Source organism: Oncorhynchus nerka, linkage group LG3, assembly GCF_034236695.1.
Source record: "Oncorhynchus nerka isolate Pitt River linkage group LG3, Oner_Uvic_2.0, whole genome shotgun sequence".
Lineage (NCBI taxonomy): Eukaryota > Metazoa > Chordata > Actinopteri > Salmoniformes > Salmonidae > Oncorhynchus > Oncorhynchus nerka.
The window spans coordinates 6,667,758-6,685,230 of NC_088398.1; the positions used below are offsets into that span (position 1 = coordinate 6,667,758).

Here is a 17,473-nt window from a genome sequence, read left to right on the forward strand (position 1 = left end):
GTTTATGCTGGAAGTCCATTTGCATTGGCTGCTATGTGTGTCTGTGCTTCCTGAACTCCACCTGCCTGATAAGCTAACTTTACGAGGACAGCGAGATCAAATGTTTGTGACAAACTGTCTTTCACATCTTACAGTGCCTTGCGAAAGTATTCGGCCCCCTTGAACTTTGCGACCTTTTGCCACATTTCAGGCTTCAAACATAAAGATATAAAACTTTTTTTGTGAAGAATCAACAACAAGTGGGACACAATCATGAAGTGGAACGACATTTATTGGATATTTCAAACTTTTTTAACAAATCAAAAACTGAAAAATTGGGCGTGCAATATTATTCAGCCCCTTTACTTTCAGTGCAGCAAACTCTCCAGAAGTTCAGTGAGGATCTCTGAATGATCCGAATGTTGACCTAAATGACTAATGATGATAAATACAATCCACCTGTGTGTAATCAAGTCTCCGTATAAATGCACCTGCACTGTGATAGTCTCAGAGGTCCGTTAAAAGCGCAGAGAGCATCATGAAGAACAAGGAACACACCAGGCAGGTCCGAGATACTGTTGTGAAGAAGTTTAAAGCCGGATTTGGATACAAAAAGATTTCCCAAGCTTTAAACATCCCAAGGAGCACTGTGCAAGCGATAATATTGAAATGGAAGGAGTATCAGACCACTGCAAATCTACCAAGACCTGGCCGTCCCTCTAAACTTTCAGCTCATACAAGGAGAGCTGAAAGTTTAGAGGGACGGCCAGGTCTTGGTAGATTTGCAGTGGTCTGAAGGCACTGTAAAGTATGTGTCGAAAATGATGAGACTTTGGTTCAGAAGCATTAGTCACCCTGCTGACATACCTGTCTTGTCTGCCTGTCTGTCTCTAGCTTATAAATACACCACAACATCACTGTCAGTACACAGTGGGCGGGAGAGACAGGAAGAGAGGAAGATGTCACAGGTGAAGGAAATAATGACGCAAAGGATGGGTAGAGAAGAAAGAGACACACCTTAAAGAATAATAGTTGAAGGGGGGGGGGTCGAAGTTGTAGACAACAAATACTTGGCATTTGGTGTGGTCTCTACAGTGCAAAAGGTAAGACTAGATTATGTTATGTGTTGGTAGTTTTCAACACAGGTTTCTACATTGATATATTTTGAACTGAAATTAGGCTCAAAGCTAGAAGTTAGTGCAGTCACCATCAAATTGTGATAAACTTACAGATTTTCAACATGTAGTAACCTTGTAACATCTTTTGGCATTATTTGTTGTGCACTTTTTAATACCTAATTAGAAATGTTACTGAATGAACTCAAATGACAAATTGTTAATGATTTAACATTGTTTACAGAATGGTGATGGAACAGTTATTTGTGACTGTGCTAATGATGTCTGCACACCTAGCAGTCTCATATCCTCTGGTAACCATTTTGCCCTTTTATGTCCGTTCGTATTATTTGTTATGACCGCTTATGAAAGCTGTTAGAACCATTTGACATCTGTTACAACATGACAGTAGACCTCATGAGACTGTGTGTTCGTGTTGTGTGTCGTCAGACTACAGAGAGCTATTACATGGATGGAGGGAGACAATGCAGACTGTGTCCACCAGGTGAGAAAGAAATGCCCTCCGTCATCTTCCTTTTTATTTGATTTATTGTTCCTTTGTTTTTGTTCCCTCATCTCCACATCATCCTACAAGCAACCATTGTTTACATTAATAGTGAGTCAGATCCTTTCAGAATGTGTGAGTGCGCATAGGCTCTTAGGAATCATGAGGAAACCAAGAGAGAGTTTCTCATGATGAGAAGTGGAGCTCTGTGCTATGACCACATCCTTCATTAGTATGCAGACTAGGCCAACAGGCTCTCGCTCTGTGCACTCCATCTCTTCCTGTTATTCTCTGTTCTCTGCCGCTATGCTCCCTATCTTCTCACTCAGCAACAGACGGTGTACTAAAACGTTACCTGAATGTGTGTGTGCCTATGGGTCTAAAAGAGTTAGCATTATGTTCTGATATCCACTGCTCATGTAGTCTACTACAGGACATTTATAAAAGTCCAGCGTCCATCAGTTTGTATTGTTATTGTGGTGCTCTCTTATGTCTTGACTCCCCTTGTCTCTTCACTCTCTCCTCGCTCCCCTCTTTCTACCTCATTCTCTCTATCGCCCCATTTCCCTATATTTTTCCCTAACTTTATTTCCTTTACTCCATAACTGCTGTCCCATGTCTTACAGCCATCAAACCACTGGACACTTCCTGTTTCACACTGAGTATTTAAATACAGTATTCCCAACATAGCTCATTCTAATATATCTACTGCTGTACATATCATTGTTAGTATATCTTGTGTAAATTCTTCCAGTGTACTGTACATACGCATAGATTGCATTCGGGTTGTTGATTGGATTCGTCCCGAGGTTCTTGAATTCTTGTAAAAAACACTTAAATTATTTGTGTACTTGTTTGCTGTGGTGGGGCCAGGGGGGGCCAGTGCCCCTGTGACAACAATTTTGGACCCCCTTGTGGCCCCCCTGAAAGTGGAGTATGAAATAATTTTTACATAACAAATTTTTGCTATCATTCTTTTTTTACATCCGTTATTAGACAGTGGCAACGATGATGATTATGAACATGGTCTTTTGCCTGCTAATGCCTGCAATGCAGTGAAGAAAATGTTGACAACAATAACGTCTAATGTAACTGGCCCCTCTAACAGTACAACTGGCCCCAGCTTGGCCCCCCCAGTTGAAATGGTCTTGTCACATTCGTCATAAGGATCGGACCAAGGCGCAGCGTGGTATGCGTACATTCTTATTTATTTAAAGAATGAACACTGAACAAACAAAATAACAAAACGACACGTGAAGCTATACAAACGAGTGCTGACAGGCAACTATACATAGACACGATTCCAAGAAACACAAAGGGGAAATGGCTGCCTAAATATGATCCACAATCAGAGACAATGATAAACAGCTGTCTGATTGAGAGCCATATCAGGCCAACATAGAAATACAAAACCCCCTAGACCTACAACAACCCTAGACATACAAAAACCCTAGACAATACAAAAACTAGCGTACCCACCCTAGTCACACCCTGACCTAACCAAAATATAAAGAAAACAGAGATATCTAAGGTCAGGGCGTGACAGGTCTAGAACCACCACTGCTAGATAGTAACACAAGCATTTCCGCTGCACCCGCTATAACATTTGCTAAACTGTGTATGCGACCAATACACTGATTTAATATGTTTCACCTCCCCTCTCTATCGCAGGTCATTATCAGAGTTCCTGTTCAGAGTGCTCTCCCTGTCGAGATGGTTCCTACACAACACGATTGAATGCTGAGTCCAGTTGTCATTCCTGCTTCAAAGACTGCAAACGTGGTACGTAAACACGAACACAACTCATTCACAGAGCAATGTAACATCTTTATTTTGTGGGAAATACTTCAACTGTATATTGTTTGTAGATCATTGTCGTTTTTTGTGTTTTTTGGGGCCATTTTGAGCCTGTAATCGAACCCACAAATGCTGATGCTCCAGATACTCAACTAGTCTAAAGAAGGCCAGTTTTATTGCTTCTTTAATCAGAACAAACGTTTTCAGCGGTGCTAACATAATTGCAAAAAGGTTTTCTAATGATCAATTAACCTTTTAAAATGATAAACTTGGATTAGCTAACACAACGTGCCATTGGAATACAGTAGTGATGGTTGCTGATAATGGGCCTCTGTATGCCTATGTAGATATTCCATTAAAAATCAGCCATTTCCAGCTACAATAGTCATTTACAACATTAACAATATCTACACTGTATTATTTTAATGGACAAAAAATGTGCTTTCCTTTAAAAAACAAGGACATTTCTAAGTGACCCCAAACTTTTGAACAGTAGTGTATGTATATCACATTTACGAGAGAATCTTCTCATGGTCTGAGAATCCTTTAATTGCCTTTTGGCAAACTCCAAGCGGGCTGTCATGTGCCTTTTACTGAGGAGTGGCTTCCGTCTGGCCACTCTACCATAAAGGCCTGATTGGTGGAGTGCTGCAGAGATGGTTGTCCTTCTGAAAGGTTCTCCCATCACCACAGAGGAGCTCTGAAGCTCTGTCAGAGTGACCATGGGTTCTTGGTCACCTCCCTGACCAAGGCCCTTCTCCCCCGATTGCTCAGTTTAGCTGGGCGGCCAGCTCTAGAAAGAGTCTTGGTGGTTCCAAACTTCTTCCATTTAAGAATGTTGGAGGCCACTGTGTTCTTGGGGACCTTCAATGCTGCAGAAATGTTTTGGTACCCTTCCCCAGATCTGTGCCTCGACACAATCCTGTCACGGAGCTCTACATACATTTCCTTCGAACTCACGGCTTGGTTTTTGCTCTGACATGCACTGTCAAACTGTGGGACGTTATATAGACAGGTGTGTGCCTTTCCAAATCATGTCCAGTCAATTGAATTTACCACAGGTGGACTCCAATCCAAGTTGTAGAAACATCTCAAGGATGATCAATGGAAACAGGATGCACATTTCTAAAAACCTGTTTTGGCTTTGTCATTGTTCGGTATTGTGTGTAGATTGATGAAGAAAATGTTTTTATTTTTTGCAGCGGTTACATAGCAGGAATAAAGTCATTTGGTATTTTGATATACATTAGATATTGATAGATCGTACTAATACATTGTGTTTTCAGTCAATAACTATTAAAGAACATGATTTTTTTTAAACCCACCCCTCAGCTACTCTGTCAATCCCACCTATTTCCATAAACCCACCCTTCAGCTACTCTGTCAATCCCAACTATTTCCATAAACCCACCCCTCTGCTACTCTCAGTCCATCCCACCTATTTGCATAAACCCACCCCTCAGCTACTCTCAGTCCATCCCACCTGTCTCTATAAATCCACCCCTCAGCTACTCTGTCAATCCCACCTATCTCCATAAACCCACCCCTCCGCTACTCTCAGTCCATCCCACCTATTTGCATAAACCCACCCCTCAGCTACTCTCAGTCCATCCCACCTATCTCCATAAACTGCCCTCTTATGATTTCCATATGCCATACATGTCATTTCTTACCAAAAGTTATAAAGGTATGTCTACAGTATGGACACTATTTATTACCATGTAATAGCTGTACTGAACCTTTTGTTCTGGCTGTGTGTGTGTGTGTGTGTGTGTGTGTGTGTGTGTGTGTGTGTGTGTGTCTCTCTCTCTCTCTCTCTCTCTCAGATTTGCACCTGGTGGAGGATGAGCCGTGTACTCCTGTATCGAACGCTAGATGTCGCTGTGAGGCTGGTTTTACCTGCACCGACAAAGACGACCAGACAGGAAACTGTAGAGACTGTGAGAAGATCCCTCAGCTGCCCCCACCTCCCCTGCCACCTAGCAATGGTACAGTGTGTGTGTTGCCCACTGGCCTTCTCTTATGCATGTCTTCCTTCACTGTGTTGTATTCTTGCCAGGTTCTGGGTATTGAATCAGTGAGTTTGGCTGTGGATAGATTTTGATGTTTTCCTGCCTGTGTGCACTCTGCTCTGATTACAGTAGTGGGCATCAGAATCAACCAGACAGGAACTTCCTCTGAACACAGCAGGACTTCCTCTTCCGCTGGACGCTGTCAACCTCCTAAGTGAGCCTTTATCTTTTTTTATCCTCCCTACTTGAACATACTGGAACCAGACTGATAAACAGGCTCTGGTTGAAGACTTCTCCTGCCAGGAGGGCCACTTCTGGCAAAGTTGTTATTTTATGGTATATAACCTTCATACAACCAGAAGATCTGGTATCAAAGAATTGTCAGATATCTTAGTGGTAATGGATATTTGGGATATTAAATACAGTTATCAGTTCACTGGCCCCACTTCAGTGTTGACAGGCTGTGAATGTGTATGGATATGTTACATGATGAGTCCTTTACCTCTGTCTCACCCAGCTGTGACACTCCACGATCACCAGTCTCACAAGCAGGTAACGCCACTCATCACACCACAGGTGTGTGTGTGTGTGTGTGTGTGTGTGTGTGTGTGTGTGTGTGTGTGTGTGTGTGTGTGTGTGTGTGCGTGCGTGTCCATCAGCTATTTTCATTACAGTCAGAATATATTGAAAATGTGAGAAGCTACAGATACAGTAGTTTCTCCATCTCCTTTCCCCACCAGCTGACACCAGCAAACACTTGGCAGCCATTTTGTGTCCTATGGTGGTCATTGGAATCCTAGCCGTTATCATTCTGTTATGTATCCGTCGCCCAGGAAATGAAGCCTGTTTCAAACAAGGTAAGGCAGTGTTCCTCTGTTCAGTCTCAACTGTAGTTAGATCATTGTGTTAGAGCAGACTCTCTCTCTGGACACTAGAATGAGATGAGGAAGGATTAGACTGTGATGTTAAATCTCAGGATAGGTCTGCACTGGGAGCCAACTGTAGCTTCTTGTGAATGTAATTGAATTAAAAGATTGCAACACTCTCTCTGTGTAGACCTACTTACCAGTTTCTAGTGTCTACATGTACCCAGAAAGCATTAAAATGCAGAGTAAGATGAAAAAGCATTGCCCTTTCAATCATAGATGATTCATCAATGAAATACCCATGAGTGGCTTACCATCAGTTTGCTGGGTTGACTAATAGATTTGTGTCTGTTATTTTCCAGCTCTCAAGTTCTGTAACAAGGTATGTATAATACCTACGGCAACTTACTACATTGTGGGTGTAATGTTTACATTGTCATTCATGTGTTCCTGACCGAAACCCTAAATAGGCATTGTTGACAATTGTGTATTCCAATAACTCTGGATTTCTGGTGAATTTCTGTGCTCTTATGAAGGGAGTAAGAGAAGCGTCGCCTAACAAGACCAAAGAGACACCTCATCAGCACAATGCCAGAGAGACACCTCATCAGCACAATGCCAGAGAGACACAGCCCAGTATTCAGCACCAGACAGTGGATCCACCACCTATTACAGCAGCAAATATGGGTACTATGGATACATACAAATAATTATTTTGACCCCAAGATCTTGATTTAAAAAGGAATCTAAATATGGTGGAGTTACTCTTGTGGTTTTTCCTATAGATGCACGTCAGTCGTTTAACTTGGAGTTTTGCATAGATGATGTTTTGAAGTCCATGGGGGATTAGCATGGGAAGTTGATTAGTTTCAAGATCCATAGTGAATAAGGCTGATGATGAATATAGAATCTAATATCACTTTCTCTCTGTCTCTGTCTCTCTCAGGCCCGGTCCATGTCCACAATGCTGGAACAGTCATTTTCAGTTTACTCAACCAGTTCACTGGTATGGGTGGAGGGATGGAAGAGAGAGGGCAGAAAGAGAGGGATGAGGAAGGATGTCCGACCCACCCCACACCCTCCCCTAACATCCATCTATCCCAGGAGGAAAGGGATGGGGAGATGGACTGTGTATTCTTCCCTTCACAGGAACAAGGGAAGGACAGTCACGTTTCCAAAGAGGAGGTGCATTGAGGGGAGGGGGATTGAGGACAGAGGACGCACCAAGTGAAAGCTTCCCTTCTAGGATCAGTTTAGCCAACCCTACATCCTAATGTTAATCATAAGGAGGATGAAGACTGGTCTGACCCTGGATCAGTGGTAAGGGACAACATCTACCTGGGGCTCTATTCAGTCTGTATCACTGAAGCGTTACAGATTGGTTGATAGAAATGTAAAGGTCATTTTTGATTGAGCCGACATGCAGTGTTTTAACGTGAATACAGTCTCCACTGACGCGAGAACATTGCCTTTACATTTCTATCAGGCTGTAAAGCTGAACTTCTGAGATACATGGAGCCCTTACTCTCAGAAGAACACCGGTGAATCCCAAAACTCTAGAATGGCCATTATTTCCTGTCCCAGAACTCTAGAATGGCCATTATTTCCTGTTCTAGACTTAGATAGAGCTAGACATCTCACTATGGTGGTCATGTACACATCCACTTGCTCTCATTTTATTGAACTGTATAAAAAGCTTTGTCTCAACTGCTGAAAACTGTTTTTTCTGTGTTCATGTGGCACCTTGATCTGTTTTTGCACAAATTAAAACCAAAATATGAAATATAATTTTTCAATGAATACAGGTGATGGGGTGATTGTATGACATTACAGTAGGCCTGTAACATTTGTGATTCTGTTCTTTATTTAAAATACAACACTGTATGTTTTAAACAGCCACTACTATGTAAGAGTAAACACTGGCATAAAGCATAGATACAACACTGTATGTTTTAAACAGCCACTACTATGTAAGAGTAAACACTGGCATAAAGCATAGAGTAAACACTGGCATAAAGCATAAATACAGCACTGTATGTTTTAAACAGCCACTACTATGTAAGAGTAAACACTGGCATAAAGCATAGATACAACACTGTATGTTTTAAACAGCCACTACTATGTAAGAGTAAACACTGGCATAAAGCATAGATACAACACTGTATGTTTTAAACAGCCACTACTATGTAAGAGTAAACACTGGCATAAAGCATAGATACAGCACTGTATGTTTTAAACAGCCACTACTATGTAAACACTGGCATAAAGCATAGTAAACACTGGCATAAACAGCATAGATACAGCACTGTATGTTTTAAACAGCCACTACTATGTAAGAGTAAACACTGGCATAAAGCATAGATACAACACTGTATGTTTTAAACAGCCACTACTATGTAAGAGTAAACACTGGCATAAAGCATAGATACAACACTGTATGTTTTAAACAGCCACTACTATGTAAGAGTAAACACTGGCATAAAGCATAGATACAACACTGTATGTTTTAAACAGCCACTACTATGTAAGAGTAAACACTGGCATAAAGCATAGATACAACACTGTATGTTTTAAACAGCCACTACTATGTAAGAGTAAACACTGGCATAAAGCATAGATACAGCACTGTATGTTTTAAACAGCCACTACTATGTAAGAGTAAACACTGGCATAAAGCATAGATACAGCACTGTATGTTTTAAACAGCCACTACTATGTAAGAGTAAACACTGGCATAAAGCATAGATACAACACTGTATGTTTTAAACAGCCACTACTATGTAAGAGTAAACACTGGCATAAAGCATAGATACAGCACTGTATGTTTTAAACAGCCACTACTATGTAAGAGTAAACACTGGCATAAAGCATAGATACAGCACTGTATGTTTTAAACAGCCACTACTATGTAAGAGTAAACACTGGCATAAAGCATAGATACACTACTAAAGCACAGCACTGTATGTTTTAAACAGCCACTACTATGTAAGAGTAAACACTGGCATAAAGCATAGATACAACACTGTAAACAGCCACTACTATGTAAGAGTAAACTGGCATAAAGCATAGATACAACACTGTATGTTTTAAACAGCCACTACTATGTAAGAGTAAACACTGGCATAAAGCATAGATACAGCACTGTATGTTTTAAACAGCCACTACTATGTAAGAGTAAACACTGGCATAAAGCATAGATACAACACTGTATGTTTTAAACAGCCACTACTATGTAAGAGTAAACACTGGCATAAAGCATAGATACAGCAAAAAGCATAATTGTAATGAAGGTGTAAAACATCTTCAACATAAACATGTACAGTACATGTATTCAGCACACAAATGTTTGTGTGTGTGTGTCTGTCTGTCTCTCTCTGTGTCTCTTGTTCACTCTTCGTTTCTCACTCTCATTCTGCTCTTTCTCGGTCACAGACTCCCACTCATCTTTAGCCTGTATCTTCATACTTCAAAGTGTCTTTTTGTCCTATTTTCTTGTCCTTTCTGAAAGTCTTAGATACAGACGCCACTGCATTAAACCAATACAGCAGCCTGTCTAGCCTTCAGGTTAGTTTCACTTCAATGGGAATGTGAGGTAGTCTGTTTGTCTCCCGGGTCTCCCAGCTCGCTTGTGAGTTCTCATCCTCTCCTTCGACACCCACTTCCTCCATCATACGTCCAGTAGCAGCTCTGGCTTTCCACACACTTCCTGGACCGGCATGGGCACTTCCTCTTCCGCTGTGCTCTGATTCGCTGGAGTAGTCTTTTTGGGAGACCAGAAGCCTGATGGACCAATAAGATGAGGGTTAAGTCAAATGTGCGTGCATATGTATTGTGTTCAATAGAACTACAGGACAGATCAACAGTGACGTGGACTTACTGTTTGGTGAACCAATCCATCGCAGAAAAGGTTTGAGCTTTGATATGGCAACAAGGCAGGTGAGCAGTAGACACACACACACTGCAGACACACACACCGGGAGCCACTTGCTGTCATCTGTTTGTGTGTGTATGAGAGACAGAGGAGTAGAGAGAGGGGTCAGGGCCATAAAACACATGAACACCGGCATTGTTTTGGGTTTTGTGAGAGAGAGAGAACTATGTAGCTCTCATGGCATTTTTACATGTCACTTTGAACACTTTCAGGCCATTTTCATAATTTGTATCCAATGTATTATAGTTTACCTTGGTTTGGTTTTGTGCTGGGCCCAAGACCAGGTTTGGTGACCGGTTTAGGTCTATGATTAGGGATACCAGGCACCGAGTGGTTTGACACTGTAGCTGGCATGATGGGAGGTGTCGGTATGAGTTTGGGTGTGTTTGGGCTGGGGATCTCCTCACAGTCCAGACAGGTGCCACTGCCTCTGCAGCGGTAGCCTGGTTTACAGCTGCACACATCATTCTGCTTGGTGGAACAGCGAGATACATACTGCAGCTCTGTAACGGAACACAAGTCATAGGTGGTCTATTTGTCTGTGTGCCTTCATGTATACTGACTTTGACAGTGTTTTTGTCACGTAGTCAAACACAATCTGAAATCATGCCTGAATATGATGAAATAACTCATCTTCAAAATGACTCATAGGACCTTGTTGAATCAGCTTTTGACTGATTCAACAAGATCCTATGAAGTGTATATTACCGTCAGACCCCACCCTTCACACACACACACACACACACACACACACACACACACTTGACTAGAGTGAATGACAGTTCAAATGTGTTCACCGAGTCTGTGACTACTCTCAAACCTCTCTCACCTCTATTTAAAAATAGTTCATCTCTATTTTTGTCCCCCACTACACTCGATGACAACGATGTAATGAGAATGTTCTGTCAGCTGTACTTTCCAATGTTTATCTTTAAAGTAAAAAGGTTATTTCCACCGGTGAGATGATATCTGTCTACCACTAACCCCCCCCATCACCACTGATATCCTTGACATTACTTGGTAGACATGCCATCCCTTCTGCCCTCCAGGCCTCCCAACCCTCCTCTACTCCTGGGTGGGTGAGTCAGTGTTTCTCAGTGCCCCCCTCCCCCTCTGACTGTGTCCCACCATGGTACAGTGAAGGGGGAAATCCCTAGCAGGCTATGTGTTTTCATCTGTAAAGTCCTTCATAACTATGACTTAGAAAAACAGGTGAGTAACCGTTTTAGACAGACAAACAAGACAAGTATCAGTGCCAATCATATTTTGCTGGAAATGTATAGACACCCACACACACACTCACCACTCATGCTGCATCCATCACATGATTTGCAACCTATGTTGAAGTTGTAGCTGTCTGAGTAGTAGCCGCTATCGCAGTCAGAACACTGGGTAGGGCTGTTCTGACCGGCGCAGCGTCCCACCAGATGCTGACCTGTAAAGGGCAACACATTAAATTACACACACACACACACACACACACACACACACACACACACACACACACACACACACACACACACACACACACACACACACACACACACACCTGATGAAAGTATTTTTCAAATGGCTTACCTGGTGGACACTTGTCGCAGCACCATTGGCTTACATGCAGTGGCCAAGCATACTGTGTCTTATTGTCGCACGTGAGGGATTGGACAAGAGAGAGGAGAGAAGGGAGGGATAGAAAGATGTGTGTGATCCACCAGAAGAGATGCATCTGAGAGGAATGAAGAGAAAAAGAGGAAGACAGTCAATATTTAACAGATATTTTACAAGAACTTCAGAACATCGACATACACTGAGTGTACAAAACATTAGGAACACCTCCCTAATATTGAGTTGCACCCCTTTTGCCCTCAGAACAGCCTCAATTCGTCAGGGCATGGACTCTACAAGGTGTTGAAAGCGTTCCACAGGGATGCTGGCCCATGTTGACTACAATGCTTTCTACAGTTGTCAAGTTTGCTGGATGTCCTTTGGGTGGTGGACCATTCTTGATACACACGGGAAACTGTTGAGTGTGAAAAACCCAGCAGCGTTGTAGTTCTTGACACACTCAAACCAGTGCACCTGGCACCTACTACCGTACCCCATTTTTAAAAGCACTTCAATCTTTTGTCTGGCCCATTCACCTTCTGAAAGGCACATGTACACAATGTCTCAAGGCTTAAAAATCGTTCTGTAACCGGTCTCCTCTTCATCTACACTGATTGAAGTGGATTTAACAGGTGACATCAAAAAGGAAATCATAGCTCCACCTGAATTCACCTGGTCAGTCTCATGGAAAGAGCAGGTGTTCCTAATGTTTTGTACACTCAGTGTATACTGCAGTCATAAAGATATCATCCAACAATATATTATCAAGAGATAAAGTATTGCAATGGCAGGACATTATCGTAGGCCCAAACAGTAGCTGTAAGAGACAGTTTCAAGGACATGAGAAACGGGAGACCACCTAAAGTAGAAAACATGATACAGACTCCAGACAAAACACCTACATGCTGACAGTGAAAAACGAAGCGATGACATAAACACGTCCAACTGTATGCCATTATAGATACATCAAGCAAGACCAGGACTCTAACGACAGACCTGAACAAAACGTGTTTCAGTAGGGAAGTGTAGAGTCTGACTGTATACCATTATAGATACATTAAGCAAGCCCAGGACTCTAACGACAGACCTGAACAAAACGTGTTTCAGTAGGGAAGTGTAGAGTCTGACTGTATACCATTATAGATACATTAAGCAAGCCCAGGACTCTAACGACAGACCTGAACAAAACGTGTTTCAGTAGGGAAGTGTAGTCTGACTGTATACCATTATAGATACATTAAGCAAGCCCAGGACTCTAACGACAGACCTGAACAAAACGTGTTTCAGTAGGGAAGTGTAGAGTCTGACTGTATACCATTATAGATACATTAAGCAAGCCCAGGACTCTAACGACAGACCTGAACAAAACGTGTTTCAGTAGGGAAGTGTAGAGTCTGACTTACCGTGTCTCAGAGAGGATGAGAGAATGAGATAGATGTGACTCTGGACCCTCTGACTGTGTGACTGAACTGGGGATCACAGTGTGTCAGAGTATTATTCAAAAGATGAGTCATAAGGTAAACTGCCATTTCAAGATTCCTATCTCTCTCTCTATGACGACCCCCCTAGTTCACTCTGAACCACTGTGCCGCTTAAAACCCTAAACTTGCCCATCTTCCTCCCCCTTTCTTTCCACTGCTGTTTGTCTGTCTCTCTTTTTTCATCAACAATGGTGATATTAGGTTCCAAAACAATCTTTAAGACTCTCTTATGTCCGTCTGTCTCTCTCTCGCTCAGTTGCTTTGATGATAAGGTAACTTCAGAGTGATATGACTACATTACACTCATCTTAGGACCAGTCATTTTCTTCACTGTAAGCAGCAGCCGTTCTTATTTAAATTCACCGTCCAGTCAAACATACTCAGATCAGACTGAGAGAAATGACATTGACAGTCTTTACGGACATGTACACAACAGGTTTTTGAGCTACATTGACTCTGTGGGTTAACTGAATGTCATATGTTGCCTATCATGGTTAGTGTGTATGTGTGTGTGTGTGTGTGTGTGTGTGTGTGTGTGTGTGTGTGTGTGTGTGTGTGTGTGTGTGTGTGTGTGTGTGTGTGTGTGTGTGTGTGTGTGTGTCGGGTGAATGTGTCTGCACCTGTGTGGTGTGTGTGTTTCAACCATATGCAGCCGTCTCTCTCAGTCAGAGGTCACGTGGTTTCATTGACTCTGTGATCTGCTCCTTCTCAGCTCAACCTGGATTTTCACAGAAGCCAAGCCACATCACATGACCCTGGGTGAACTGTTACAGCCCAGGGAGCATCGGCAGGGACGACCCTCTACACATCTCCCTCCACCTTCGCCTCAGGCCTCTGAGCATTCACTACTCATACAGCATACACAGATTTCTGTAACAAACAGAAATGACTGGGCTGAGCCTCAGAGTCTGCAGAAACAAACAGTTGTCAACCAAAAAAACATGACTGATTCTCATGAATGTTTCTACAGGATTTTCTTATTATATGTTTTCCATTGGCTGAAGGGTACATTTTGTTTATTTTTATTTTACCCCTCTACTACCCCCCCCCCCCTCTTCGAAACCTCGTTTGGTTTCCATGTGCCATATATTTCTCAATTGTGCTGTGATGTTTTACAAAAAATGTTTACCTTTCTAATCGTATATTATCCACAGATTGTGAGCTAAAGATAAACCTTTCCTATGAGTATTATTAATTGACTGACTATGACTTTCCAAATCGCCCAACACTGCTATTTGTAAGGTTAATTTTATTTGCATGTTGTGATTTTTTAAAAACAATTCTTGAACCTGTGACCAGAAACAAGCTACATAGGGCAGTACCAGAATAAATTATCTATTGATTCTGTCTCTTCGCAACAAAATCTACAGAGCTGAGATTGTTGTATGCCCGATATATATAGCATTCTGTTGGTGGCAATAATTTTATATAATCATTTAAACTGAAAAACTCAGTGTTGAATCAAGTGTAGTTGTTTGTACCAGTTCATAAACCATATGCTATGTAATTGGTACATCAAAAAGCTCCTCCCATTTATTTTGCAACCTGCAGCTGTCAAATTTGGTATATTTGGTATATTTTTCTATTTATTTATTTTTCTATTTATGCCAGTTCCTTTCAGCCAATTTGTATCTTTAATATATGGCAGGCAAACAAGTTCCCTACCTTCTCCCTTTTCCACCTTTTTGTGGTAGTGCTGCAATCAGTTGGTTGTAAGTTTGGATTGAGCAGACATTCCCATATATTTTCGATAGCAACATATGTGACCACTCCTCTGTTTCTATTCATAATACCATTAATAAATATAATACCAATTTTAAACATTTCCATAAAGAATGTTTTTTAATTAATCAGTATATTTGAGTTTAATCATAACATTTGTTGTAATATATGTTCAATCTTTTCTGGAGGATAAAACTGAAATTGTAACCAGCTTTGTATGGCTTGTTTAAGAAAGGACAATAGTTTAAACAAAATCTCGTTTTCAATTAGTCGTAAATGAGAAGCTGTAACCTGTGTAAAGGTAAAAAGGCCATTTTTGAACAAAGGATGAGCCTTTCGAAAAAAGTATTAAAAGTATTTACCTCTATGGTTGCAGAATCTTATCTATTTTTGTTAACTTTCTATTGAAATGAATTGTGGTAAGTTCATATGTTTTTTGAGATGTGAATACCAAGTATGTCTACTTCACTATCATCCCATTTTTACTATTTTACATCTGGGGTTGCTGTACATAACTGTAACCCATTGTATAAGAGATTCACCTAAATTAAAGTAATCCAGGCATTTATATATCAATTCTAGTCGTACTTTATCAAACGCCTTTTCAAGATCTGCTATGAAGACCAGGCCTGGTATCTTTGATGTTTCACAATGTTCAATTGTTTCAAGTAATTGTCGTATATTATCTCCAATATATCGTCCATGTGAAAAAAACCTGTCTGCTCAGGATGAACAATATCTGGTAAAACCTTTTTAATTCTATGCATTTCGCCAGGATTTTCGCATCGTAACACTGAAGTGTTAGCGGCCTCCAGTTTTTTAAATGGACTGGATCTTTATACTACCACCTGGGTCCTGTTTTAGTAGTAATGAAATTAGACCTTGTTGAGTACCTGAAAGTCTGCCATTTGTATAAGAGTAATTAAAACATGCTAATAATGGATATTTGAGTACATCAAAAAGATCTACTGGTATACCGTCAAGCCCTGGTGTTTTTCCGGACTGAAAAGATTTGATTGCCTCAAAAAGATCTTCTTCTCTGTAAGTTGGCCTTCACACAGGTCTTTCTGGAAATTTGTTCATTTTACATTATTATTAGGAAAAAAATCCTTACAGTTAACATCATTCAGTGGAAATGGAGGAGACTTAAAAGAAAACCATTTAAATATTTTGCTTTCTCTTTCAAAATATAATTTGGTGAATCATGGATAACTCCATCATTTGTAACAAGTTTCTGTAAATCATTTTTGGTAGAATTTCTATGTTGAAGATTCAATAAATATTTTGTGCATTTTTCACAATTTTCCATCAAATTCGCTTTATTTTTGTAATACATTACACTTGATCGTTCTTGAATAAGTACCTCCAATTATTTTTGTTTTTCCTCTAACCTATTTTGTGCCTCTATAGTACAGTTTCCATTACCACCTACCTGTGCTGTTACTTCCTCCATTTCCTTTATTAGTCTAATCTCTTTTGACCTAAACTGCTTTTGTTTTAATGGTGAGTATTGTATTGAATGGCCTTTAATAGTACATTTGAAAGTGTCCCATACAATAAGAGAATCTACTGTACCTATGTTGTACGAAAATAAGTAAATTATGAATTATTTTGTCTTAGTTAAGAACAAATTGTCATCTAATAGGCTTTGATTCAATTTCCAATGTCCACGTAGTTTGTAGAGTGATTTCCTTTACAATCCATTCTGGTACTTTAAAACCGTATTATAATCTCCCACCATAATAATAGATTCTTTCAATGCTTGTATTTTCAAAAAAGTGTGGATCATCATTATTTGGCCCAAATGGATTAATTAGCCAGATCTGTTTTGGGTCTAATAGCATATTTAAAATAATACAGTTTCCTTGCGGATCTGTTTGCACAATTGGATCAAAATGTGTATTAATTAGTATAATCACCCTTGAGTGATTGAGTGAGTGATAAAGAAATGGATAAGTATGATGAGAGCTGTGAAGCTTTGAGAAGGAAGTGGGTTCTGAAGAAAGGAAGTAGGTTTGAAGAAAGGAAGTACTTCTCACTGCCGAGCAAACGGATAAACACAGGTAACAGAAAGATAAGATATATATAATAAATCTGCCTTATCTTTCTGTTACCTGTGTTTATCCGATTGCTCGGCAGTGAGAAGTACTTCCTTTCTTCAAACCTATATATATATATATATATATGGGAGAGTGGGGTGAGTTGAGCCAAAGGGTTAGTTGTTTCTAGGAAACCAAACACAAAATGAATCATGTGACTAAATCTTTAGGAAGAGGTCATCATTTCAGAGTCTGTAAAGGAAGAAACCACATGGAAAAAGCAGCAAGCAAGTTAGGTCCAAAAAAACAGATTTTCATAAAGTCAAATACATTTATTGTGATATAGGTTTCATGATGCCAGTTATAGGCTAGTTTTAAAGTATATAGGGGAGGACGGGATGGTGGTAACAGCTGGACTGGAATC

General features: G+C 40.6%; 2 protein-coding genes and 1 long non-coding RNA gene across 4 annotated transcripts; 2 read left to right on the forward strand and 1 right to left on the reverse strand.

Moving 5' to 3' along the window:
• Positions 1 to 966: 966 nt before the first annotated feature.
• On the forward strand, positions 967 to 8,074 carry LOC115140760 (tumor necrosis factor receptor superfamily member 5-like). 2 transcript variants are annotated; one of them, XM_065007549.1, is made up of 11 exons: positions 967 to 1,082; positions 1,339 to 1,408; positions 1,545 to 1,599; positions 3,271 to 3,381; positions 5,223 to 5,384; positions 5,538 to 5,622; positions 5,926 to 5,984; positions 6,149 to 6,265; positions 6,637 to 6,656; positions 6,811 to 6,961; positions 7,221 to 8,074. In XM_065007549.1, exons 2-11 carry the CDS (start codon positions 1,340 to 1,342, stop codon positions 7,466 to 7,468), a joined length of 1,077 nt encoding a protein of 358 aa, XP_064863621.1. In that variant the 5' UTR covers positions 967 to 1,082; position 1,339; the 3' UTR covers positions 7,469 to 8,074. The 2 variants fall into 2 exon arrangements, with proteins under 2 accessions (XP_064863621.1, XP_029534940.2); XM_029679080.2 differs by having other exon boundaries at positions 969 to 1,082; positions 5,926 to 5,960.
• Positions 8,075 to 9,333: 1,259 nt separating this feature from the next.
• Positions 9,334 to 14,032, reverse strand: LOC115140766 (tumor necrosis factor receptor superfamily member 6-like). Its single transcript, XM_029679091.2, has 6 exons — positions 13,211 to 14,032; positions 11,784 to 11,928; positions 11,509 to 11,640; positions 10,457 to 10,708; positions 10,152 to 10,268; positions 9,334 to 10,054 (listed from the first exon to the last, which is right to left on the reverse strand). The coding sequence occupies exons 2-6, from the start codon at positions 11,926 to 11,928 to the stop codon at positions 9,942 to 9,944; spliced, it is 759 nt and encodes a 252-aa protein (XP_029534951.1). The 5' UTR covers positions 13,211 to 14,032; the 3' UTR covers positions 9,334 to 9,941.
• On the forward strand, positions 10,053 to 15,377 carry LOC115140775 (uncharacterized). The gene is made up of 2 exons (XR_003865285.2): positions 10,053 to 10,210; positions 14,001 to 15,377. It is a non-coding gene; the product is annotated as an uncharacterized LOC115140775 (long non-coding RNA).
• Positions 15,378 to 17,473: the final 2,096 nt, after the last annotated feature.

Excerpts from the sequence above, each read along its gene's own strand:
- LOC115140760 (XM_065007549.1), top strand. The coding sequence starts at position 1,340 with ATGGTGATGGAACAGTTATTTGTGACTGTGCTAATGATGTCTGCACAC. Across the intron at positions 1,600-3,270 it reads ATGCAGACTGTGTCCACCAG|GTCATTATCAGAGTTCCTGT; the intron begins GTGAGAAAGAAA and ends TCTCTATCGCAG. Across the intron at positions 6,657-6,810 it reads CTCTCAAGTTCTGTAACAAG|GGAGTAAGAGAAGCGTCGCC; the intron begins GTATGTATAATA and ends GCTCTTATGAAG.
- LOC115140766 (XM_029679091.2), bottom strand. The coding sequence starts at position 11,928 with ATGCATCTCTTCTGGTGGATCACACACATCTTTCTATCCCTCCCTTCT. Across the intron at positions 10,709-11,508 it reads TGATGGATGCAGCATGAGTG|AGCTGCAGTATGTATCTCGC; the intron begins GTGAGTGTGTGT and ends GTTCCGTTACAG. Across the intron at positions 10,055-10,151 it reads ATGGATTGGTTCACCAAACA|GCTTCTGGTCTCCCAAAAAG; the intron begins GTAAGTCCACGT and ends TTGGTCCATCAG.